At 36.1% G+C, this 27,199-nt stretch overlaps 2 protein-coding genes across 3 annotated transcripts in view; one reads left to right on the top strand and one right to left on the bottom strand.

Annotated features, from left to right (window-relative positions):
- The window catches only part of ZDHHC15 (zinc finger DHHC-type palmitoyltransferase 15), a 184,519-nt gene extending 164,840 nt beyond the window's left edge, over positions 1 to 19,679 (top strand). Inside the window, exons 11-12 of the mRNA XM_007097497.3 lie at positions 5,770 to 5,844; positions 18,923 to 19,679. Coding sequence (XP_007097559.2) covers positions 5,770 to 5,816 — 47 coding nt within the window. The 3' untranslated portion in view covers positions 5,817 to 5,844; positions 18,923 to 19,679. The remainder of the gene's footprint in view (positions 1 to 5,769; positions 5,845 to 18,922) is intronic.
- Positions 19,680 to 22,921: 3,242 nt separating this feature from the next.
- UPRT (uracil phosphoribosyltransferase homolog) overlaps positions 22,922 to 27,199 on the bottom strand; it is a 99,936-nt gene continuing 95,658 nt past the window's right edge. The window contains exons 7-8 of one of the 2 annotated variants that reach the window (XM_042974074.1): positions 25,395 to 25,488; positions 22,922 to 24,013 (exon numbers count right to left, since the gene is read on the bottom strand). In XM_042974074.1, the coding sequence (XP_042830008.1) occupies positions 24,007 to 24,013; positions 25,395 to 25,488 (101 nt within the window). In that variant the 3' untranslated portion in view covers positions 22,922 to 24,006. The remainder of the gene's footprint in view (positions 24,014 to 25,394; positions 25,489 to 27,199) is intronic. The other variant, XM_042974076.1, reaches the window with a different exon arrangement.

Here is a 27,199-nt window from a genome sequence, read left to right as displayed (position 1 = left end):
TTTCCTGCTTTCTCAAATATTAATTAACCATACAGTTGGGGGTTCATTTCTGGGATTTCTATTCTGTTCCATTGGTATATATGCCTATTTTTGTGACAGTACTATACTGTTTGGATCACTACAGCTTTGTGGGAGTGTTTTGTTTTGTTTTTGTTTTTGTTTTTGTTTTTGTCTTGTTTTGTTGTTGGGTCACCTTTGCAATATAACTTCAAGCCTGGAATTATTATGCCTCAAGGTTTGCTTTTTGTTTTTGAGGTTGCTTTGGCTATTTGGGATCTTTGCAGTTCCATAAAAATTTTAGGATTGTTTGCTGTGAAATTTGTTGGTGGAATTTTGATAGGAATTTTATTAAATGTGTAGTTTGCTTTGGGTAGTATCAACATTTTGACAATATTTTTCTTCCGATCCATGAGCATGGAATGTTTTTCCATTTTTTTGTGTGTGTCATCTTCAATTTCTTTCATCAGTGTTTTATAGTCTTCAGAGTACACATCTTTCACCTCTTTGGTTACGTTTATTCCTAGGTATCATATAGTTTGGGGCTCAACTGTAAATGGGATTGATTCCTTGATTTCTCTTTCATTATTGGTGTATAGAAAAGCAACATATTTCTGTATGTTGATTTTGCATCCTGTGACTTTGCTAAATTCGCATATCAATCTGAGCAGTTTTTTTTTTTTGAGGAGTCTTTCAGGTTTTCTATATATAGTATCATGTCATCTGCAAATAGTGAAAATTTTACTTCTTCCTTCCATATTTAGATGCATAGTATTTCTTTTTGTTGTCTGATTGCTGTGGTGATGACTTACAGTACTATATTAAAAACTAGTGGTGAGAGTGGACATCCCTGTCTTGTTCCTAACCATATAAATAAAGTTCTCAGTTTTTTCCCATTGAGTATGATGTTGGATGTGGGGTATTTGTATATGGCCTTAATCATATTGAGGTATGTTCCCCCTAAATCTATTTTGTGGAGGGTTTTTATCATGAATGGATGTTGTATTTTGTCAAATGCATTTTCTGCATCTATTCAATGATCATATGGTTCTTATCCTTTATTTTGTTAATGTGGTGTATCACGTTGATTGATTTGAGAATATTGAACCACCCTTGCATCCCAGGAACAAATCCCACTTGACCATGGTGAATAATTTTTTAAAATATTGTTGGATTTGGTTTGCTAGTATTTAATTGAGAATTTTTGCGTCTGTATTCATCAGGGATATTGGCATGTAGTTCTTTTTTTTTAGTGGTGTCTCAATCTGGTTTTGATATCAGGATAATGTGGGCTTTATAGAATGAATTTGGAAGTTTTCCTTCCTTTTCTATTTTTTAAAACAGTTTGAGAAGAATAGGTATTAACTCTTCTTTAAATGTTTGGTAAAATTTGCGTATGAAGCCGTCTGGTCTTCCACTCTGGTTTGTTTCCAGTTTTTTTTTTTTTTTTTTTTTGCGTTTTTTGTGGGTTTTTTTTTGTTTGTTTTTGTTTGTTTTTTGTTACTGATTCAAGTTCTTTGCTGTTTATTGGTCTGTTCAAGTTTTCTATTTCTTCCTATTTACATTTTGGTAGTTTGTATGTTTCTATAAATTTATCTATTTCTTCCAGGCGGTCCAAATTGTTGACCTAAATTTTTTCATAATGTCCTGTTGTAATTATTTGGATTTCTGTGATATTAGTTGTCTTCATCCTCTCTCATTTTTAATTTTATTTATTTGGGTCTTTTTTTCTTTTTGATAAGTCTGGCTAGGTGTTTATCAATTTTATTAACTTTTTCAAAGAACCAGCTCCTAGTATTATCGACCTATTCTATTGTTTTCTTAGTTGCTATATGATTTATTTTTGCTCTAATCTTTATTATTTCCTTCCTCTTGCTGCCTTTAGCCTTCTTTTGTTGTTCTTTTTCTAGCTCCTTTAGGTGTATGGTTAGGTTTTGATGTGAGATTTTTCTTGCTTCTTGAGGTAGGCATACTTCCCTCTTATACCTGCTTTTGCGGTCACAAAGGTTTTGGACCATGGTGTTTTATTTTCCTTTGTTTCCATGTATTTTTTAATTTCTTCTTTGATTTCCTGGTTTACCCATTAATTACTAAGTAGCATACTGTTTAACCTACATGTATTTGTGGTCTTTCCTGATTCTTTCTTATGGTTGACTTCTACTTTCATAGCATTGTGGTCAATAAAGTTACATGAAGTTGCATGGTATGACTTCAATATTTTTGTATTTGTTGAGGCCTGCTTTATGACCTAGTATGTGATCTAGTCTGGAGAATTTCCTATGTGTGCTTGAAAAGAATGTGTATGCTGTTGTTTCAGGATGGAACGTTCTGAATATATCTGTTAAGTCCATCAGGTCCAGTGTGTCATTCAAAGCCATTGTTTCTGGTTTATTTTCTGTACAGATGTTCTGTCCATTAATGTAAGTGGGGTGTTAAAGTCCTCTACTCGTATTGTATTATTATGAATTAGTTCCTTTATGTTTTTTATTAACCGTTTTATATATTTGGGTGTTTTCATGTTGGGTGCATAAATACTTACAATTTTTGGATCATCTTGTTGGATTGTCTTGTTTATGATTATATAGTGCCCTTCTTCATTTCTTGTTACAGTCTTTGTTTTAATGTCTAGTTTGTCTCATATAAGTATTTCTTCTCCAGCTTTCTTTTTTTTAATGTTTATTTTTGAGAGAGAGAGATAGAGCACAAGCAGGGGAGGGGCATAGAGAGGGAGACACAGAAAGTGAAGCAGACTCCAGGCTCTGAGCTGTCAGCCCAGAGCCCGATGTGGGGCTTGAACTCACAAGTCATGAGATCATGACCAGAGCCAAAGTTGGACACTCAACCAACTGAGCCACCCAGGCATCCCTCCAGCTTTCTTTTGACAGCAATTTGTGTGATAAATTTTTCTCCATCCTCTCACTTTCCATCTGCAGGTGTCTTTAGGTCTAAAATGAGTCTCTTGTAGGCAGCATATAGATAGTTCTTGTATTTTATCCATTCTGACAACCTATGTCCTTTGATTGGAGTGTTTAGTCCATTTACATTCATAGCAATTTTCGATATATGTAATTAGTGCAGTTTATTACTTGTTTTATCATTGTGTCTAGAGAGTATCTCTGATCCTTTCTTGTCTTTGTCACTTTTGGTCTTTCCTTTCCACTCATAGAACCCCTTTAATATTTCTTGCAGGTCTGGTTTAGTGGTCATGAACTCCTTTAGTGTTTGTTTTTCTGGGACACTCTTTTTTTCTCCTTCTATTCTGAATGATAGCCTTGCTGAATAGAGTATTCTTGGCAGCAGATTTCTCCCATTCAGCATTCCGAATGTATTATGACAGTCCCTTTTGACTTGCAAAGTTTCTGTTGAGAAATCTCCAGTTAGCTTTATGGGTTTTCTCTGGTAAGTTAAGGACTTTGCTGCTTTTAAGATTTTTTTTATCACTGTATTTTGCAAAATTTATTATGATATGTCATGGTGTTGACTTGTTATTGTTGATTTGGTTGGGTGTTCTCTGTGCCTCCTATATCTCAATGTCTGTTTCCTTCTCCAAATTGGGGAAATTTTCAGCTATTATTTCCTCAAATAAATTTTCTGCCTTCTTTTCTCTCCTTCTTCTTGGACTCCTATAATATCAGTGTTTTTACATTTGATGGAGTCACTGAGTTCTCTAAGTCTATTCTTGTGGTGCATAAGTCTTTTTCCTTTTGTGCAGCTTCATTATTTTCCATTATTTTGTCTTCTAGGTCACTGAGTAACCCTCTGCTTCTTGTAGGCCGCTCTCCATTGCATTAAGCCTGTTTCCGATCTTATTTATTGCATTCTTCATTTCTGATTGTTTTTAATTCTTTTATCTCTGTGGTAATGGATTCCCTAATGTCTTCATCCTTTTCTCAAGCCCAGTGAGTATTCTTATGATCATTGCTTTAAATTCTCCAGCAGGCATGTTACCTATATCTGTGTCACTTAGATCTCTGGCTGTGGCCTTATCTTCTTCTTTCATTTATGATATATTCCCCTGTCCTTCTATTTTGTCTCAGTCTCTGCCTATATCTGTGTGTATAAAAGCCAGTTATTTCTCCTTGTCCTGAATATAATGGCCTTATGATGAGGGGGTCATGTAGTGCCCAGAGCCTGATGCTCAGGAAGTGTCTCTGGTGTGTGCTTCATGCACTCTACTGTTGTGTTTTGGCTGCTCTATCCTTCAGGCCAGTCGTCTGTAGAGGCTCTCCTTGCCTGCAGTGGGCAATATTTGGTCCCTGTCCTAAATGAGGTGAGTTTTAACTAGGTGTGCTCTGGTCTGCTTGTGAAATGAGATCTGACACCACCTCCACCAAAACTGATGCCCTGCAGAACTCTGGTCTGGAGATATATTCTGGGTTGGGGTTTGTGGTGGTCTTCTGGGTGAGGGGCCAGCTGTGCTGGGATTGAGGCAAATGTGACTGAGAAGTGCAGTCCCACCATTGTGCAGGGGTATGGGGCTTGGTGTAAGCAAGTTGGCAGCCAATGTCAGCACTGCTCTGTTTCCTGCAGGTAGCTCTGTACTTATGCTGAGGGGTGGGGGAGAGAAATGGTGCCAGCCAGTTCCTTTGTTCCTGGACAGGCATCTCTGTGAATGCTGCCTCTCAGAGATGTGCTCTTAGAAGATTGAATAATATTACCCCTGTATGCCCCATTCTTCAGATCACTGTTTCCATAGTATCTGCCCCTGGGTTGTTTGCCTGCCTTCTCTCCAGAAGCAACACAGTACCCTCCGGGCTTTGCCTAGGCCAAACTGCTGACCTTTAAACCACGAAGGTTTAAGCTCTGCTGTTTGCAAGAACTCATGAAATTCAGCCCCTCTCCTTTTCCAAGTCAATGGTTTTGGGGAAACATTCTCTTTGTGCATATCCCTGTGTGCTTTTCTCCCTCTCACCCTTCTCCGCAACCATGGTTCCCTCTCCTCTGTAGCAACTATGATCTGTTTCTCCCCTGAACCATGTCTTCCTATTTCCTACCTTCTTCCATGTGTCCCCTTCTCTCCCTTTAGTTGTGTAGTTGTTCTGTCAGTCTTCAATTCTATTTCTGGTGTATTTAGGATGGTTTGCTAGTTATCTAGTTGTGTTCATGGGACATGACATGCCTAGGGTCCTCCTATTCTGCTGCCATTTTCCTTTCTCCCTTTCAACACTTTTAAATCTCAAACTGCCAGGTACATTATTATGCAAAAAGTATAAAGAAAGTGATTACATTAAGCAAGCTGATTCGGAGTGTACTCTACTCCCCCAAAATGCTCGGGTTAGGAAAAAAAACCAAATATTTGTACCATAAATGGCATTGCTTGTTAATTCCAAAGCCTCTTATTTTCTAGATACCCCATTCCTTTTTAGAAACACAGCAACACTGAAAGTACTTTAATAGTTATTTCAATTATGTACAGTGTAAAAACACGAGATAGGGTAATTTTGTGAGTAGCAAGACTCAAAGCATCCCATTAAAACTGGATGATGTTGAGTTGCCATCACGGCTATCTAAGTCAAATACCTGCCAGTATTATAGATCAGATAATGCTTATAAATAAAATAATCTTATTTTATTGTACATCAGCTTGACTACTTTTAGAATGTGAATATCTCAACTGGTTACAAATGCTGTGGTATAACACACCAGTCTTTAAAGATTGGTAGATGTCTGCTGTCTCCGGGGATTAAACAAAAGGGAAATATACTGGTGAATGAATACTCACCCATACGAGAGAAAGGGTCATTTGATCACCTTCACTTTTCAATCTTACAGATTATCCAGAAGTTTCATCATCTCTTGCTGTGGAAACAGAAACATAGCAGTTTACATATTTCCTGCATCTCTCAGGTCAGTATTCTGAAGGAGGCACATAGAGTGTTACATGGACTGCTAAGAGGCAGTCTTGCAAGCAGTACTAGAAAAGAAATAAGTTCTTGCTCTGGTGAACAAGATGTTAAATGCTTCACTCTTGTATTATTCACATTAAGTAGAAGTTCTATGTATAATTTATAAAGCTCGACTAATAACCTGTATAAAGTGTCTCCCTTTCTGTAGACATTACATAAAATTCATGTGCATAGCACTCTATCTCCACAAATTTTTTTTAAGTTAAAGTAAATACCCATTTATTTACAACTTAAAATTAACAAATGCTAACATATTTTTTATTTGGGCTCAAATTTTTGTAGATTAAAAAAATTGTTGCAACAATTTTTACAGAAAAAGCAGATTCTAAATATTTCCTTCAAAATGAAAAGACAAACTTGTAGAAATATTTGCAAAACATATAACACACAAAATTTAACAACCTTAACTTACAAAAATCTTGCAAATAAGAAAGGAAGAAAATACAACCATTAGAAAATGGATAAACAATGCAATCATCAAATAAAAGTTAAAATGAAGACTAAACATAAAAATTGTCCAGCTTTACTAGAAATATAAATTAAATACCACAAAATATCAATTTTTGTCAACTAAAGCAGCCACTTTTTATGATTATAGTACCCAGTATTTGTAAAGACATGTTGAAACAAGTACTTTTATGTGCTGCTGATGTAACTATAAAGTCATATATCATTTTTATGGCAATTTAACAACATACATAAAAACCATAAAATTTTCATACAATTATATCTGATAATCAAATTTTAGGAATGTATTTTAATGAAATTATCAGTGATCTGCACAACTATTCATTATGATATCATAATATCAGAAAATTGGAAACAAAACGAAATATCTACCAATAGAGGACTAGTGAAATAAATTGCTACATTATTATGATGAAATAGTTTGTGCCATGAAAAGTAATTGTGAAGAATAATAGAGTTATGTTAAAAAGTTATATGAGTGCAGTTTAATTTTAAAACTACATTTGTTTTTTTGTTTTTATTTTTTAATATCAAATTTATTGTCAAATTGGTTTCCATACAACGCCCAGTGCTCATCCCAAAAGGTGCCCTCCTCAATACCCATTACCCGCCCTCCCCTCCCTCCTAGCCCCCATCTACCCTCAGTTGTTCTCAGTTTTTAACAGTCTCTTATGCTTTGGCTCTCTCCCACTCTAACCTCTTTTTTTTTTTTCTTTCCTTCCCCTCCCCCATGGGTTTCTGTTAAGTTTCTCAGGATCCACATAAGAGTGAAACCATATGGTATCTGTCTTTCTCTGTATGGCTTATTTCACTTAGCATCACACTCTCCAGTTCCATCCACATTGCTACAAAAGGCCATATTTCATTCTTTCTCATGGCCACATAGTATTCCATTGTGTATGTAAACCACAATTTCTTTATCCATTTGTCACTTGATGGACATTTAGGCTCTTTCCATAATTTAGCTATTGTTGAGAGTGCTGCTATAAACATTGCGGTACAATTGCCCCTATGCATCAGCACTCCTGTATCCCTTAGGTAAATTCCTAGCAGTGCTATTGCTGGGTCATAGGGTAGATCTATTTTTAATTTTTTGAGGAACTTCCACACTGTTTTCCAGAGCGACTGCACCAGTTTGCATTCCCACCAACAGTGCAAGAGGGTTCCCGTTTCTGCACATCCTCTCCAGCATCTATAGTCTCCTGATTTGTTCATTTTGGCCACTCTGACTGGCGTGAGGTGATACCTGAGTGTGGTTTTGATTTGTATTTCCCTGATGAGGAGCGATGTTGAGCATCTTTTCATGTGTTGGTTGGCCATCTGGATGTCTTCTTTAGAGAAGTGTCTATTCATGTTTTCTGCCCATTTCTTCACTGGATTATTTGTTTTCCAGGTGTGGAGTTTGGTGAGTCTTTATAGATTTTAAATACTAGCCCTTTATCCGATATGTCATTTGCAAATGTCTTTTGCCATTCTGTCAGTTGACTTTTAGTTTTGTTGATTGTTTCCTTTCCTGTGCAGAAGCTTTTTATCTTCATGAGGTCCTAATAGTTCATTTTTGCTTTTAATTTCCTTGCCATTGGAGATGTGTCAAGTAAGAAATTGCTGCGGCTGAGGTCACAGAGTTTTTTTCCTGCTTTCTCCTCTAGGATTTTCATGGTTTCCTGTCTCACATTCAGGTCCTTTATCCATTTTGAGTTTGTTTTTGTGAATGGTGTAAGAAAGTGGTCTAGTTTCTTTCTTCTGCATGTTGCTGTCTAGTTCTCCCAGCACCATTTGTGAAAGAGACTGTCTTTTTTCCAGTGGATATTCTTTCCTGCTTTGTCAAAGATTAGTTGGCCATACTTTTGTGGGTCTAATTCTGGGGTTCCTATTCCATTCCATTGGTCTATGTGTCTGTTTTTGTGCCAATACCATGCTGTCTTGATGATGACAGCTTTGTAGTAGAGGCTAAAGTCTGGGATTGTGATGCCTCCTGCTTTGGTCTTCTTCTTCAAAATTACTTTGGCTATTTGGGGCCTTTTGTGGTTCCATACAAATTTTAGGATTTCTTGTTCTAGCTTCGAGAAGAATGCTGGTGTAATTTTGATTGGGATTGCATTGAATGTGTAGATAGCTTTGGGTAGTATTGACATTTTGACAATATGTATTCTTCTAATCCATGAGCACGCAATGTTTTTCCATTTCTTTATATCTTCTTCAATTTCCTTCATAAGCTTTCTATAGATTTCAGCATACAGATCTTTTACGTCTTTAGTTAGGTTTATTCCTAGGCATTTTATGCTTCTTGGTGCAATTGTGAATGGGATCAGTTTCTTTATTTGTCTTTCTGTTGCTTCATTATTAGTGTATAAGAATGCAACTGATTTCTGTACATTGATTTTGTATCATGCGACTTTGCTGAATTCATGTATCAGTTCTAACAGACTTTTGGTGGAGTCTATTGGATTTTCCATGTTTAATATCATGTCATCTGCAAAAAGTGAAAGCTTAGGTTCATCTCTACCAATCTTGATGCCTTTGATTTCCTTTTGTTGTCTGATTGCTGATGCTAGCACTTCCAACACTATGTGAAACAACAGCGGTGAGAGTGGACATCCCTGTCATGTTCCTGACCTCAGGGAGAAAGCTCTCAGTTTTTCCCCATTGAGGATGATATTAGCTGTGGGCTTTTCAGAAATGGCTTTTATGATGTTTAAGTATGTTCCTTCTATCCCGACTTTCTCAAGGGTTTTTATTAAGAAGGATGCTGAATTTTGTCAAATGCTTTTTCTGCATTGATTGACAGGACCATATGGTTCTTATCTTTTCTTTTATTAATGTGATGTATCACATTGAATGATTTGCGAATGTTGAACCAGCCCTGCATCCCAGGAATGAATCCCACTTGATCATGGTGAATAATTCTTTTTATATGCTGTTGAATTCGATTTGCTAGTATCTTGTTGAGAATTTTTGCATCCATATTCATCAGGGATAGTGGCCTGTAGTTCTCTTTTTTTACTGGGTCTCTGCTTTAGGAATCAAAGTAATGATGGCTTCATACAATGAGTCTGGAAGTTTTCCCTCCCTTTCTATTTTTTGGAACAGCTTGAGAAGGATACGTATTATCTCTGCTTCAAATGTCTGGTAGAATTCCCGTGGGAAGCCATCTGGTCCTGGACTCTTATTTGTTGGGAGATTTTTGATAACTGATTCAATTTCTTCACTGGTTATGGCTCTGTTCAAGCTTTCTATTTCTTCCTGTGGGAGTTTTGGAAGTGTGTGGGTGTTAGCAATTAAGAAATAGGGTGTCCGTTTCTTCCAGGTTGTCCAGTTTGTTGGCATATAATTTTTCATAGTATTCCCTGATAATTGCTTGTATTTCTGAGGGATTGGTTATAATAATGCCATTTTCATTCATGATTTTATTTATTTGAGCCATCTCCCTTTTCTTTTTGAGAAGCCTTGCTAGAGGTTTATCAATTGTGTTTATTTTTTCAAAAAACCAACTCTTGGTTTCATTGATCTGCTGTACAGTTTTTTAGATTCTATATTGTTTATTTCTGCTCTGATCTTTATTATTTCTCTTCTTCTGCTGGGTTTGGGGTGTCTTTGCTGCTCTGCTTCTATTTCCTTTAGGTGTGCTGTTAGATTTTGTATTTGGGATTTTTCTTGTTTCTTGAGATAGGCCTGGATTGCAATGTATTTTCCTCTTAGGACTGCTGTTTTGTGACCCAGTATGTGATCTATCTTGGAGAATGTTCCATGTGCACTCGAGAAGAAAGTATATTCTGTTGCTTTGGGATGCAGAGTTCTAAATACATCTGTCAAGTCCATGTGATCCAGTGTATCATTCAGGGCCCTTGTTTCTTTATTGATCCTGTGTCTAGATGATCTATGCATTGTTGTAAGTGGAGTATTAAAGTCCCCTGCAATTACCACATTCTTATCAATAAGGTTGCTTCTGTTTGTGAGTAATTGTTTTATATATTTGGGGGCTCCCATATTCGGTGCATAGACATTTATAATTGTTAGCTCTTCCTGATGGATAGACCCTGTAATTATTATATAATGCCCTTCTTCATCTCTTGTTCCAGCCTTTAATTTAAAGTCTAGTTTGTCTGATATAAGTATGGCTACTCCAGCTTTCTTTTAACTTCCAGTAGCATGACAGATAGTTCTCCATCCCCTCACTCTCAATCTGAAGGTGTCCTCAGGTCTAAAATGAGTTTCTTGTAGACAGCAAATAAATGGGTCTTTTTTTTTTTAAACATTCTTATACCCTATGTCTTTTGGTTGGCGCATTTAGTCCATTTACATTCAGTGTTATTATAGAAAGATATGGGTTTAGAGTCATTGTGATGTCCGTAGGTTTCATGCTGGTAGTGATGTCTCTGGTACTTTGTTTCACAGGATCTCCCTTAGGATCTCTTGTAGGGCTGGTTTAGTGGTGATGAATTCCTTCAGTTTTTGTTTGTTTGGGAAGACCTTTATCTCTCCTTCTATTCTAAATGACAGACTTGCTGGATAAAGGATTCTCGGCTGCATATTTTTCTGTTTATCACATTGAAGATCTCCTGCCATTCCTTTCTGGCCTGCCAAGTTTCAGTAGAGAGATCTATCACTAGTCTTATCCGTCTCCCTTTATATGTTAGAGCGTGTTTATCCCTCGCTGCTTTCAGAATTTTCTCTTTATCCTTGTATTTTGCCAGTTTCACTATGATATGTCATGCAGAAGATTGATTCGAGTTACGTCTGAAGGGAGTTCTCTGTGCCTCTTGGATTTCAATGCCTTTTTCCTTCCCCAGATCAGGGAAGTTCTCAGCTATTATTTCTTCAAGTATACCTTCAGCACCTTTCCCTCTCTCTTCCTCTTGTGGAATCCCAATTATGCGTATATTATTACGTTTAATTGTGTCACTTAGTTCTCTAATTCTCTCCTCATACTCCTGTATTTTCTATCTCTCTTTTTCTCAGCTTCCTCTTTTTCCATAATTTTATCTTCTAGTTCACCTATTCTCTCCTCTGCCTCTTCAGTCTGAGCTGTGGTCGCCCCCATTTATTTTGTAGCTCATTTATAGCATTTTTTTTAGCTCCTCCTGATTGTTTCATAGTCCCTTGATCTCTGTACTAATAGATTCTCTGCTGTCCTCTATACTTTTTTCAAGCCCAGCGATTAATTTTATAACTATTATTTTAAATTCATTTTCTGTTATATTGCTTAAATCATTTTTGATCAATTCATTAGCTGTCGCTACTTCCTGGAGTTTCTTTTGAGGAGAATTCTTCTGTTTTGTCATTTCGGATAGTCCCTGGAGTGGTGCGGAACTGCAGGGCTCTTCCTCTGTGCTGTCTGGAGTAACTTGTGTTTGTGGGCGGTCCACAGTCAGACCTGATGTCTGCCCCAAGCCCACCACTGGGGCCACAGTCAGACTGGTGTGTACCTTATCTTCCCCTCTCCCAGGGGCAGGACTCACTGTGGAGTGGTGTGGCCTCTGTCTGGCCTACTTGCACACTGCAAGTAGAATACTTGCAAGTAGAATACTTGTGGTGCTGCTTCAATGGGATCTGGCATATTAGCTGGGGTGGATCCGCAAGGTGCACAGGGGCGGGAGGAGCAGACTCAGCTCACTTTACCTTCAGTGGTCTGCTTCGGGAGGGTCCCTGCGCCATGGAGAGGGAGGCAGACCCATTGGAGCAATGGATCCACAGAATCACAGCGTTGGGTGTTTGCACAGTACAAGCAAGTTCCCTGATGGGAACTGGTTCCCTTTGGGATTTTAGCTGGGGGATGGGTGAGGGAGATGGTGCTGGAGAGCACCTTTGTTTCCCGCCAAGCTGAGCTCTGTCCTCCAGGGCTCAACAACTCTCCCTCCCATTGTCCTCTAGCCCTCCCACTCTTGGAGCAGTGCTGTTGACTTATAACATTCCAGATGTTAAGTCCCTCTGGCTGTCAGAACACACTCCGTCTGGCACCTCCACTTTTGCAAGCCATACTCGGGGGTTCTGCCTTGCCGGGTGGGCTGGCTGCCCCTCCACCACCCCAGCTCCCTCCCACCAGTCCGTGTAGCGTGCACTGCCTCTCCACCCTTCCTACCCTCTTCCGTGGGCCTCTTGTCTATGCTTGCTCCAGAGAGTCCATTTTGCTAGTCTCTGGCAGTTTTCTGGGTTATCTAGGCAGATGTGGGTGGAATCTAAGTGGTCAGCAGGACGGGGTGAGCCAGTGTCCTCCTACGCCACCATCTTCCTCTGTTGAATACCAAAAGTACATTTTTTTTATTTTTTCAATATATGAAGTTTATTGTCAAATTGGTTTCCATACAACACCCAGTGCTCATCCCAAAAGGTGCCCTCCTCAATACCCATCACCCACCCTCCCCTCCCTCCCACCCCCCATCAACCAACCCTCAGTTTGTTCTCAGATTTTAACGGTCTCTTATGCTTTGGCTCTCTCCCACTCTAACCTCTTTTTTTTTTTCTTCCCCTCCCCCATGGGTTTCTGTTAAGTTTCTCAGGATCCACATAAGAGTGAAACCATATGGTATCTGTCTTTCTCTGTATGGCTTATTTCACTTAGCATCACACTCTCCAGTTCCATCCACATTGCTACAAAAGGCCATATTTCATTCTTTCTCATACACAATGGAGTACATTTTTTATCATCTTTATTGAGATATAATTCACAATGCCATATAATTTGACCACTTTAAATGTACAATTCAGTGGTTTTTAGGATATTCATAGAGTTGCACAACCATCACCTCAATTAATTTAGAATATATAGAAACCCCATACCCTGTAGCAGTCACTCCCTATCCCTTCACTCCTTCTAAGTAACCACTAATCTACCTTTCAGTCTCTATAGATTTCATGATTTCATTGAATTATATATGTGGCCTTAGGTGAAACAATATTTACAAATCAAATATCTGATAAGATACTTATATGCAGAATCTATAAAGAACATTTACAATTCTATAATATAAATAAAAATCAATTTTTAAAAAAATGATAAAGGATCTGAGTAGACATTTCTCCATAAGTAAATAATCATGAAATAAGCACATGAAAAGATGCTTAACATCACTAGCCATTAGAGGAATGCAAATCAAAACCACAATACAGCACTTAGTATCCACTAGGATCCAAAAGACAGATAATAGTGTTGACATTTATGTAGAAAAATCTCAACCCTCATACACTGCTGGTTGAAACATAAAACGGGTCAATCACTTTGGAAAACAGTTTGACAATTCTTCAAAATGTTAAACATAAAAATACCATATGGCCCAGAAATTCCAGTCCTTGTATAAAAACAAAGAGAAATGAAAGCATATGTCCACACAAAAATTTCTACATGAATGTTCACAGCAGCTATTCATAATGGCCAAAAAGTGAAAACAACCCTAGTGTCTATCTGCTGATAAATAGGTAATAAAATGTGATATATCCATGCAATGGAATACTATTTGGCAACCGAAAGAATAGATGCTACAACATGGATGAACCTTGAAAACATTATAAAATGACATTTTAAATTTTAATTTAAAACTTTTCAGTATTAAAATGTATCTATGTATGTAGAAAAACACTGAAAGAAAATATAACATAAGTAAAAATTAAAATTTTAGATTGTTACTCCCTTCTCTATCTAGCTTTGACTGGATAGAGCTTCAACTTTTCTGTTGCCAATATATTTTTTGAAGTATATTTAAAGTACAGTATTATACAGTTTCAGGTGTATGATACAATTGTATATATTACTCAGTGTTCATTAAGATAATTTGTGCTCATTAAGACAACCTTCCCTCTGGCAACCACTTATTTGTTCTTTGTATTTAAGAGTCTGGGTTTTTTTGTTCATCTTCTTTGTTCATTTTGTTGTTTCTTAAATTCCACATATGGTGAAATCATATGGTATTTGTCTTTCTTGTCTGACTTATTTCACTTAGCATTATACCCTCTAGGCCCAACCAAGTTGTTGCAAATGGTATTTCTTGCCAATATTCTTATCTCCCTATCTCCATTGCCTCAGCCAGAAAAAAAAATCCAGATTCAATCTGTCTGCCTTCTCAATTCCTATAGTCAGGCTGCTGAGAACTACTACAAAAATAACAAAACTGATTATAAATATTGATTGCAACTTATTACACATAACACAACTGAGATTATTTGTGGTCTCCAGCCTAAGCTTGCTTGAAAAATCATCACTACTTACCTACTTACCAGTAGTTCTTTCCTTTATTAACCACAACTTCATTCAGTCTCTCTTATCACTGCTATCCCGTATCATAATGAAAGTCCTAACACATGCAATAAGGCTAGACAAAGATATAAGGCCACTCTGGAAAAGAAAAATAAAACTATCCTGATTTGCACATGACATGATTGTCTACATAGATAATTCAAAGAATCTACAAAAACTCTGAGAACTAAATAAGTGAGTTTAGCAAGTTTACAACACACAAGATCAACACAAACACCTGTTGTGTTTCTATATACTAGCAATGCACAATTGGGAAACCAAAATTAAAAACACAATACCACCTACAATAACTCCAAATCTTAAAGAGCTAGATGTAAATCTAACAAATAATATACAAGATCTGTATGCTGAAACCTACAAAATACTGATGAAAAAGACCAAAGAAGTCCTAAATAAATGAAGAGACATACTATGCTCATGGGTCAGAATACTCAGTATAGTTAAGATTTCAGTGGTCCCCAAATTTGTAGACAGGTTTAATGCAATCCCAATTAAAAATGTAGAAGAATTTTTGTAAATATAGACAAGCTGATTCTAAAATTTACATGGAAAAGTAAGGGAACTACTATAGCCAAAAATTTTCTGAAAAATAAAATCAAAGTCAGAAGACAAAATTTGTCCAATTTTAAGATATACTATAATTCTACAGTAGTCAAGATGATGTGGTATTGGCAAAAGGATAGACCCATAAACCAATGGAACAAAATAAAAAGTAAAATTCTGAGATAGACCCACATAAAGGTGATCTATTGGTTTTTACACAAATATGTAACCATAATTCACTGGAGAAAATACAGTTTTTCAATAAATGGTGCTAGAACATCTGGACATCACTACGACATGTATGCTTCACAACATATAAAAAATTAACTCAAAAATAGATCCTATACCTAATGTCAGATGTAAGACTATAAAACTCTTAGAACATAGGAGAAAATCTTTGTCACTTTGAGTTAGGCAAAGTTCTTATATATGACATCAAAAGTAAAACACATAAAATAAAAATGTACAAATTATACTTGAACAAAATTTTAAATGTTTTCTCAAAAGAACACTGTTAAGAGAATAAAAAGATAAGCCACTGGCTGGGAGAAAGTATTTGCAAAACATGCATCTGATAAAGGACTTATATCCAGAATATCTAAAGTGCTCTACCAGCTCAAAGATAAAAAAAACAACCACAATAAAAATGGGCAAAAGGTTTGAATGGATGCTTCACCAAAAAAGTGGAAATGAGTACAAGAAAAGATGCTCAATATCACTAGCCATGAGGAAAATGCAAATTAAAATTATGACGAGATTCCTTTACACTCATTCTGGAATAGGTAAAACAATTTTTTTAATGGTGATAATTCTAAGTATTGACAAGAATGCAGAACAATTGGAATTCTCATACATTTCTGGTGGGAATGCACAATAGCTCAGGCACTCTGGAAAACAGTTTGGCAGTTTGTTATAAAGTTTCTTATAAATTTAAATATACTTTTACCATATGACCCAGTAATCCCACTCTTGAATATTTCCTCTAGAATAACGAAACCTGTGTTCACTCAAAATTTGTATATGAATATAACAGCTGTATTCTATCTGAGATGGTGGTTACAAGATTCTACACATGTATAAAAGCTCACAGTACACCAAACAAAAGTTCATTTTACTTTATTTAAATTTAAAAATTAAAAAATAAAGCAAAAAAAACCAAACTTCTGTTATGCTTCTCTCAAACTTCCTGTACCTTCTTTCCTTTCCCACTACCACCAAAGGTCTGCTTCTTAAAATAATATCTTCCCAAACTTTGTTATTTTTTTTCCCTGACCATCACATTAATCTACTCATTCCTTAGGAAATCTATCCATTCTCTCGCTAAAGAGTGTGTGTATATTATATATATCTATAGATAGATAGATAGATAGTGTCTCCCACACAAGATTGTAAGCTGCTTGAGGGCAAGGACTATGTGTTGTTCACATTTTAGTGCCAGTCCTTAAGACAGTGCCTGGCACATAGTGTTGTGAAAATCAAGGTTAAAAAATATCTATATATCTATAGATATATAAAGATATATGCATATATACACACTGTATGTACACACTCACAAACACATAATTACTATGTTTCTCACCCAGGATTCTTTCCTGAACTCCAGACCTGAGTAACCAAGTGCTTTTCAACTTAACCCACCCAAAAACCTATTTCCTGTTTTGTTCCCACTCCATCTCCTACCCACATCCAATTAATCACCAAGGTATGTTGACTGTGTTTCCTAAATATTTCTGGAAGCTGTGCATTTTCCTCTATCCTGATTACCATGACCCCAGATCATGTGTCACCTGTGTTGCTGCAGTAGCCTCTTAATTGGTTTCCCCACCTCCAGTCTTGCCCCTCATCCAATCCATTCTCCATATTGCAACTGGAATGATGTAAAAACTTTGTGTAATAACTCTTTCATTGGCCTCAGCACAGTGTGAACTCCTTAACACAGTTTACAAACCCTTCCATGATCTGGCCACTGTTCATCTCTCAAGGTTCCTTCCATGATTTTCAACTCCAAAGTTTCCTTTCCACTAGTTTTATCCCCACACCCTATGCTTGAACCACACTCTACTACTTTCAATCCCTCAAACACACACCTGCTGTTTTCCATTATTGGAATGCTTTCTCAGCAGCCTCCCCCCTCCCCCACTCCAGTCTCCATCATCTGGCTATATAATATTTGTTTTTCAGGTTTCAGCTTCCACACCATTTACTCAGGGTATGTCACTGACCTACATAGCTAAGTTCTATGTCCCTTCTGGATGCTACCACAATAACATTATGAGAACACTTTTATTCTGTGTTGTAATAATCTACTTACTTGTCTGTCTTCCACACTAGATTGTAAGCTCCTTGAGGGCAAGGACTATGTCTTGTTCACATTTTAGTGCCAGTCCCTAAAACAGTGCCTGACACATATTAAGTATTCAATAAATATCTGTAGAATGAATGATAAGGAGGGAGAATGAAAAACAGGCTCTGAGATTATAGGTCCTTGTTTTTCTTTATTTTCTATATTTTCCAATTATTCTATGATGAATATGAATTGCTTTTATATTAAAAACGCATTAGAATTAATTTTATGGGTGCCTGGGTAGCTTAGTCAGTTAAGCTTCCAACTTCGGCTTAGGTCAGGATGTCACGGTTCGTGAGTTCCAGCCCCGCCTGGGGCTCTGTGTTGACAGCTTGGAGCCTGGAGCCTGCTTCAGGTTCTGTGTTCCCTTCTCTCTCTGCTCCTCCCCCGAAAACACTCTGTCTCTCAAAAATAAACATTAAAAAAAGTTTATTAAACATATTTACAACAAAAAGAGAAAAAACTATGAAGAAAATTAAAATCACCTATAATTCCACCACCTAAAGATGTCATGTTAACATTTTGTTGTATCCCTTGCAATATTTTCTACGAATGAATTTTTTAAACATTGAGATCATACTGTCAGTTTTGAATTCTTCGTTTTTCATTAATGTCAAAAGTAACTTCCCATTATATCAAGTTATTTATTTAATCAATTTTATGCTTTCCAACATTAAGATTTTATCTAATTTTTCACTATTATGAATAAGGCCATCAATATTTCATTGAACGTTAATCTTTTTTCTCATTTATAATCATTTTCTTAGGATAGAATCTTAGAAGCAAAACTACTGGTATGAACATAATTTTAAAACTCTTAAAATATATGGCTTGTTTTCCAGAAATCTTATACTAATAATAGCTACTTCAGGAACCTTATACTAATAATAGCTACTTCAGTGCCTACTATATGCCAGACTTTGTTAGGTGGATTTTATTGTGTTGATTTTACAGATGAAGAAACTAAGGTCCATTTATGTTATTTGTCCAGAGTCACAGAGATAACGAGTTTCAAAGCTAGAATTCAGATTCAGAATTGTCCACTTTCAAAGCTTATTTTCATGTGAATTTCAAAAATAAACATTTTTGTGTTATCAGTTATATATTTACTTGAGAAAATGTGGAAAATACAAGTAGAAAGTAATGAAAATAAAAATAAATTACCCATGAACCCACCACTTTGAACAATCTAGTATATTTTCTCAGTCTTTTGTTCCAGGTACAACTTTTGGGTTAAAAATAATTATAACATTATTATATGATTTTTCATCCTGCTCTTTTCACTTAACATTTTTCAGTGCTGACCCATATGCTTCATAAACATAATTTTAATGATTGCATATTCTCAGTGGATGTTACCATGTAGATATTTACAGTTGTTCAGCTCACCTGTGAATTTCTTTTTTTCATTCCCAGGACCCTCCATCTCCCATGAGGCTTACAGAATTCAATGTTGGGAACCATTTTAATCTTCAAAATAAGTCACCATTGTGGATTGAAAGCTTCACAATTTAAAAGCATTCCATCAAATATTTTCTGTGCAGATAGATGTTTCAGAACTTTACAAGCTATTTAATTTACTAACTGAACCCATTGATCTGGTAGCAATTAATTCAAGACAGTCTTCCTCTCTTTCTTCATTTCCCCTCCCCAATCTGTAAAAACCTGAATGTAACATATATACCTTCCCAGAGACTCTTGTTATTTCTCTTGTCGGGTAAAGAGGAATTCAAAAGACTTCCATGGAGTCTTTCACTCCCCTGGAAAGACTGTTAATTATCTTTATAGGGTCTTTGTGGTATTGAGGGGAATCAGATATGTTTGCTGCTTGTGTGCCTGTGCATTTATAAGCATGCATATGTGCAGCATATTTACACAAAATTCTGCTGTGTGTTATGAAAATCAAGGTTAAAAAATCCAAGGTTTTTATTCAACTCTGTGTTTTTCCCTAAATAGCAATTTAAATATTTGCTGGGCTGTGAAAACCATCCCTATATCAGGCATGTAAAATTCAAGAGGCAGATTCAACACCCCATAATCAAGGTCCTCAATTGGGAATTGAACAATGCAAAGCCTGTTCTCTGTCATAAATATGTAATGTTCCTGAAAGCACCACAACTAATAGAGAAGATCAGATCTCCACTTTATTAAATAAACATAAGTGTTTTAAGGACTTTTAATGTCAGGCTTTGGTAAAGTTCTCCAGTTACTTTTATTATTTTCTCTGATACCTAGCTTTTTTTGCCTATATTAATTGTTCTTATGATGAAAGAAAAACCATAACCCTAAGTTATGGACCATAGGTTTTGTTAGGGGCTTAAAGATAATTTTCAGGTTTAATTACAAAACTGTTCATAAGGTAAAGCTTCAAAGTTGAAATTAGCCTAAGGATTAGCACTAAAGATCTTTGTTTTCACAGCAGGGGTTAGTGTACAGACAATGATAACCCGTAGTAATATGCCAATACTTTCTTTTTCTTTTTTTTCCTTTTTGTAGCTTCAGTGGTAGCTCAGCCATTAAGATAGTTTACATTCATTTTCCCATTTATTTATAATCAACCTTTCTTTTAGTCCTAGTGCCCAAATCAATGAGTATGAACACCAATGCTGCTTCTTTATAATAATACCTAAGAACATTGATGGTTTTCATTTCTCAGCCTGTGTTCTTGTGCCCAGCTGCTGACAACAGAAGTCCCAACTCTTGCAGAGATTAGTGGGAATTAGAGGCATCTTACAGATACCAAGGAGTTAAGCTCCTATAAGGACATTAGGTTTACTAAATTATGCCCCCTAAAACCTTTTTGAGTAAAAGAAAATTTGCCTACTACAAACTATTTGGTGTTCAAACTCCAGTGGAGGTGAGAAGGTGAGCAATTCAGCTACTTAAACAAAAAACTTGTTCATTTAGATCCTCTAGGTAATTTTGGTCGAAGTAAGACTTTTAGCATAAATTAAATGGATTGTGGCCAGCATTTCATTTGAAAGAATACTATATGTGACAAAATCTATTAGGGCCAGGGAATGTTTCTCAAACTCAGATGCTAAGAAGCAACCTAGAAGACTATACACACTAGGTTTCACAATGACCTCATGTATGGGAAGCTTTTTCCCCCTTTCTTTCTTCCTCCAAAACACTCTCTTGTTTAGGTTTTTCTTGAAAGTTTATTTGGCCATTCACATGGTCTTATGATGGACAAACCTTGCCTTTTATTGATATAGTAATGCACCTTTCCCTAAAGATAGGCCATTATTTACTCCACAGTCAGTGGGCTTCGAAGAGGTCTCTCTCTTTCCCATCATCTTCTGCTAAGGTTTAGGCAGGGTAGCTTCTCACTATGATTCAAAGTCAGGAAAGAATCGACCATTTCTTTGATGCATAGAGTGTATCAGAGTTTGGCACTGATAGAAATCAGGTCATAAAAGATAGTATCAAGAAATTATAGGGAAATACTGGAAGAGTAAAGCTCAGGAGAGCTATAATGCAAAGCTGACTTAAACCATCTTCAAAGGGCCAAATAAATCAGAGTTTTAAGTAGGGGGGCTTGGAAAAATAAACCCTATTCCTATCTCAGCACCTTTATTCCACTAGCTTATAGACTCTAATAATACCCCTATCCATAGATCATTGAGTATTGCCTACTGTACATAGGCACTCCCCCCTCATTGATTGACTATTGATTGACAGAGAGATTAACCTAATAATTAGTATATCTTGTTCTGGCTCTGTTGCTTGTTTTCCTTGAGGTCCTGTCAAATAACCTCTGTGGGATCTCATTCCCCAATTTTTTGGTACCCATATTCCACATTTGCAAAATTAAGATACTCATTATTAGGATCCTAAAACTGCTAAAGGTGCTATGTAACTCCCTAGTGCTCTTATATAAGTCTTTCATTGAAGGACTGGGATGAAAACTTGAACCATAACTAACCTAACCAGTGTGCTCCATTCTTTCTTCCATGCTCTCATTGCTGACTTGTTCTTGCAGAGTTTAGAATACTTTATTAAAGTTCTTCAATTCATTCTAACAATGTCCTTGGAATAGAAATTATTTTACCCATGGCACATCTAGGAAAATTAAGGCCAAAAAAAAAATGAAGTGGCCTCCAAAAGCACATAGCTGTCTGGGACAGAACTCAGTTATCATGTCCAGTGCATGTTAGACTGACTTAGCTTCCCAGTATTGGAATTACCATGGGACAGCTTAGAACACTGAGATAAATTAGGGCAGGATCACATTTCAGAAAATTTCCACTTTGTCCAACATCTAAAAGTATGCAATTAAATAACTCTTATTTTCTATGTGATATAAATGTTATATATGTCTCTTTCCCACATTGGTCCCATGTAACTCACATATTTCACACTATGTGACATCAGCCAATGCCATTATCTCCTCTGGCACCCATAGAGCCCAATCTCAGAGCTGTCTTTGCCAGAGAAAAGAATGTGCTTCCCCATGTTTATGCCAAATTGCACAAAGTGTAGACATTGAGGTTAATGGAGAATTAAGCACAATCCTAAGCAGGTATGTTTTAAGAATATTGAATGTACATTATTGTGACATGCACCTGAAATGTAACATGGCCTAAATTCATAGGAATGTAACAGTCATGCAAAGCTTATCCCTTTTACTTCTTATCACACATATATATCTACTACATACATGTGTGCACACATATACGCACACTACATACTTCCCTCAAAGTAGGCTGCTTGGTCAGCAGGTGCAAATACTTTAAAGGAATGATTCTTTGTCCTCTCCTTTTAGAAAAAAGTCCAACAGCCACTTCAAGTGAAGAACACTCCATTTATACATTCTAAAACTTCTACTTCCAGAGTCGCTATGATATTCAGTTGGTGCAAAAGACAAGATTGTTAAACCCTTTCACAAGTCCTTCATTCTTAGAAAATTTATGAGTTCCATGTAATCAGTAGGAAATGGTTTATGAGGCATGGTACATCTGCATTTCTTTAACCTTTGCTGTAATGTACCATATTAAGTTGTAGTCTTTTGCATGCAGGTGTTATGTAATATAATAATGAATGGGTGACTCCTAAGAGCATGCAACGAACAACTATTTGCTTCCCCAAAAGGGCTAGGACCGTGTCCTGAAGTGTTTAAAACTATTACATTTGTTCTTTGTAGCACAGTGGTATGTGGCCATCAGCAGAATGAGTTAAGATGGACAATGAGTGCAATATATCAGGAAACACATTTTTTGTACGGAATGACAGTAAAGCCAAAAAAAAAAAAAAAAAAAACAAGGTAAGATGTATTCAAGGAATAATTGCTGTCACCCTGCTGGATAAATCAGCAAAGAGACACAGCATGAAAGCTGGTACTTAGTCTTGGTAATATATGAAATATATTGGAGAGCCAGAAAAAGAAAGGCACTGGGGCTCTAGCAGTTAAGCTCAACTTGCCAATTTGCTACAAATCCTTTTTTTCCACTAATCTGCTCAAAGTTATTGTATACAGTATTCTCTAAATCACGTGTCTTGCTACAGAAATATCCACAAATACTTTTATCTTCCTATGTCCTTTATTAAAAGCATATGCATAAAATTGTTGTTTCTTTTGTATATTATAGTTTTGTTAAACAACGTTGGCAAAGCTTAAAATTCCAGACCACTTTGATGGAAGTTTCTATACATCTGATTTCACGGGGCTGTAGTAGAGTTTATTCACTCCCAGGTTGATTGGTATGTGTGTTATATAGACTCTTCTGTAACATATCTACTGAAGAGCCCCCAACCCTGTGCTCAGTATTTCTTATGCACCTACATGGATGTGAGTTGGGAAATTACCAGCAATGGTTTTTAGGTAGAGCACTGACTAGTCTAATGGCACTTCATCATGTTTGGTCTCTGCTCAGCCTCACATCTTTTGTCTTTCCCTCTGTTGTCATGATAAGTAAAAAGAAAAAGAACTTTTCTTATGTGACTAAGGATGATATGAATTCTGGTTTATTTTTTCTTGCACTGAAAATTATGTTTATTATTCTCCAGATGCATGTCACCTGAAAAAAAGAATACAATGATCCTGAGAAAAGAACACAGTGGCACACTTGCTCCTAAATTATACATTACCCTCAGAGAAATATTTCAAGATACCCTCATTAAGTAAACCCGAAATAAAGTTTCCCTCAATAGGTGCACCATTTACACAAAAAGACCTTTTCAGACAGAATGAAGAAAAGCCTCTCAGCCTAAAAGAAGGTATAAATCATTGGAAATGCAAAGCGTTTAATGTTGAAGTTTAGAAGAGTCGTTGCTGACCTCAACTAAATAATAATGGAGAACTTGAATTGGGAGAAGCCCAGCCCATAGAGGTCAGGCTTAACATAAAACCAGAAAAAGTCTTTTATTACAGTTAACTTATAAAAGTACATAATTTATCTTAGGTAAAAACCTCAAACATCTCACCTGAAAATCCCATTTCATTTATTCCAATATACCAGCTACAAACAGCTTGAATTTGCATCACAGTGTAAAAAAACTCAAATACTACAAAGAAAATACAATTAATTTCTTTCTAGGTTAAAAAAAAGCATAAAAGAGGAGACCTTTATACAAGTATCTTATTTGAATAAAGGTTACTAAGAAAATTAAAGGCATATATTTTCAAAAGGAAATTTTATAGGTATAAAGATATGCAATAATAGTTTATACAGTAATGTGTAAATATATTTATACACACTTTCTTAATGTTAGAAGTTTTCTTTTTTAATTTTTAAATTCTGGTTAGTTAACATACAGTGCAATATTGATTTCAGGAGTAGAATTCAGTGATTGATCACTTATATACAGCACCCAGTGCTCATCATAACAAGTGCCCTTCTTAATACCCATAAGCCATCTAGCCCATCCCCCACCCGCCTCCATCCATCAACCCCCAGTTTGTTCTCTCTCATTAAGAATCTGTTATAGTTTGTTTCCCATTCTCTCTTTTTTTTACCCCTTCCCATATGTTCATCTGATAAACAAAATTTTCAAATTTTCTCACCATATGCAGGAACATTAAAAACTAGTCAATTTCACCTTGAGTGTTTCAATGTTTAGACTTCCAACTTTATGGGGTGGAGAATTTATGATAGTAAAAATCACAATTTAAGCAGTTTTTTTTTAAGTATGTTTATGGCTTGGAAAGAAGCTTTAACTGAAATATTTAAATCAATTTTGCAAATTAGGATAGTATCAGACCCAGATCCTGATAATATTGGCATATTCTAAAATAAATCTGACTGTGGCATAGAAGAATTTCAATAAAAATAAAATGCAATCCACTGTACAGGGGAAGCAAAAGTTTTACCATTGGAACTTTAAAGAATGTAGGTAACAGTCAAAAATTGTCATTATCTTACCAATTCACTGTCATGCCATACATAAATTACCCTGGACAATTAGAAAGCACTTATTGAAGTAATGTGGTTCAGAGAAATGCAACACAAATACAAATCCTAAGTTGCCTCTTAATCAAGAGTGATTAAGAATGGCAAAGCTACTGGATGCTGAGAGTTGAGGTTCTGTGAGATGTAAAAACTCAAAGGGGAATAGTAGGAAAAATAGGTGAAGATGAGATAGGAAACATTAATATTTAACCCTTTTCCACTTGATTATCACTGCCCCCAAACTCTGAAGCCTTCTATTTTCTACCTACACATTTTCAATTTATTAAAATTGTAATTTAGTTGAGTGTAAAATTAATTTACCTCTTCTATGTTTATCATATTAGCTGACTGTCCCAGAGACAACTTCAGATTTGCATTTATATCACTGCCTCTGTATGATTATCTTAACAGAACCACCTGGAACATCTACTTCTAAACACTATTTTTAAATGTATTCATATGTCAGGAACTTATCGAGTCTCCTACTTTTTATTCACCTGAAAGTTTTGGACAATCTCAAAACAGCCAAATTCATCAAAAACAACTTTGCCTCCATATGACTTGTTTTCAAAGAATGTGGATGATACAATCCTAGTTGAAAAATAAAACAATATATTTTTATGAAGTCTTTCTATTTTACCCAATCTACCTTTTAAAACTGCCTCTTCATGATAATTCTCACTGCCATGAGATTAACATCTTTGTCTTATAAATTATTTTTGAGTATAGTTGACACACAATGTTATATTAATTTGAGGTGTTCAATATAGTGATTTGACTTCTCTATACATTATGCTATGTTCACAAGTGTAGCTACCATCTGTTACCATACAACCCTATTACAATATCACTGACTATATTTTCTATGTTGTGACTTTTATGCCCATGACTTATTCATTCCATAACTAGGAGACTGTATCTCCCTCTCCCCTTCACCAATTTCGTGTACCCCCATCTCACTTAATTCTGGCAACCATCAGTTTGTTCTCTGTAGGTCTGATTTTGCTTTTTGTCTGTTTCTCATTCGGTTTTTTTACATTCCACATATGAGTGAAATCTTGTGGTATTTGTCTTTTTCAGTCTGAATTATTTCGTTTAGCAAAATAACATCTATGTCCATCCATGTTGTCACAAAGGACAAAAATCCTTTTTTATGGTTAATATTCTATAATATATATCACATCTCCCTTATCCATTCATCTATCAATGGAAATTTAGGTTGCTTTTGTATCCTGGCTATTGAAAATGCTCCTGCAATAAACAAGAATGGATATATATTTCCAAGTTAGTGTTTTAATTTTCTTTGGGTAAAAACCAACTAGGAAATTATTGGATCAACATATTTCTATTTTTATTTTTTTGAGGAACCTCCATACTGTTTTCAACAGTGGCTGTAGCAATTTATATTTCCACTAATAGTGCATGAAGGTTCCTTATCCTCCACATTATTGCCAACATTCATTACTTCTTGTGTTTTTGATTTTAGCCATTCTGATAGGTGTGAGGTAATATCTCATTGTGGTTTTGATTTACATTTCCTTAATGATTAGTAATGATGAGAATCTTTTCATGTGTCTGTTGGCCATTTGTATGTCTGCTTTGGAAGAATGTGTATTCAGATTCTCATCCCATTTTTCAATTGGACTGTTTGTTGAGTTGTGTATATATATATATATATATATATATATATGACATTCATCTCTTATCAGATTTATAGATGTCTTCTCCCATTCAGGAAGTTGCCTTTTTGTTTTGTTGGTGGTTTCCTTAACAAAACCTTTTTTAAAATGTTTATTAGGGCACCTGGTTGGCTCAGTTGGTTAAGCATCCAACTTCAGCTCAGGTCATGATCTCCCGGTCCGTGCATTCCAGCCCCATGTCAGGCTCTGTGCTGACAGATCAGAGCCTGGAACCTGCTTCAGATTCTTTGTCTCCCTCTCTCTCTTCCCCTCCCCCACTCACACTCTGTCTCTCTTGCTCTCAAAAATAAACATAATTTTTTAAATTAAAACATGTTTATTTGGATAGAGAGAGAGCATAGAGAGTGAGGGAGAGAGAAAGAGAGAGAGAGAGAATTCCAAGCAGGCTCTGCACTGTCAACACAGAGCCTGACATGGGGCTTGACCTCATAAATCATGAGATCATGACCTGAGCTGAAATAAAGAGTTGGACACTTAACCAACTAAGCCACCCAGGCACTCCTGTTCAAAAACTTTTTATTTTGATGTAGTTTTAAAAGTTTAGATTTGGTTTTATATACCTCGTCTTAGGAAACATATCTAGAAAAATGATGCTACAGGCC

This window comes from Panthera tigris, chromosome X, assembly GCF_018350195.1.
Source record: "Panthera tigris isolate Pti1 chromosome X, P.tigris_Pti1_mat1.1, whole genome shotgun sequence".
NCBI lineage: Eukaryota > Metazoa > Chordata > Mammalia > Carnivora > Felidae > Panthera > Panthera tigris.
Note: the sequence above shows the minus strand (reverse complement) of the source record. Positions and strands in the feature narration are given on the sequence as shown.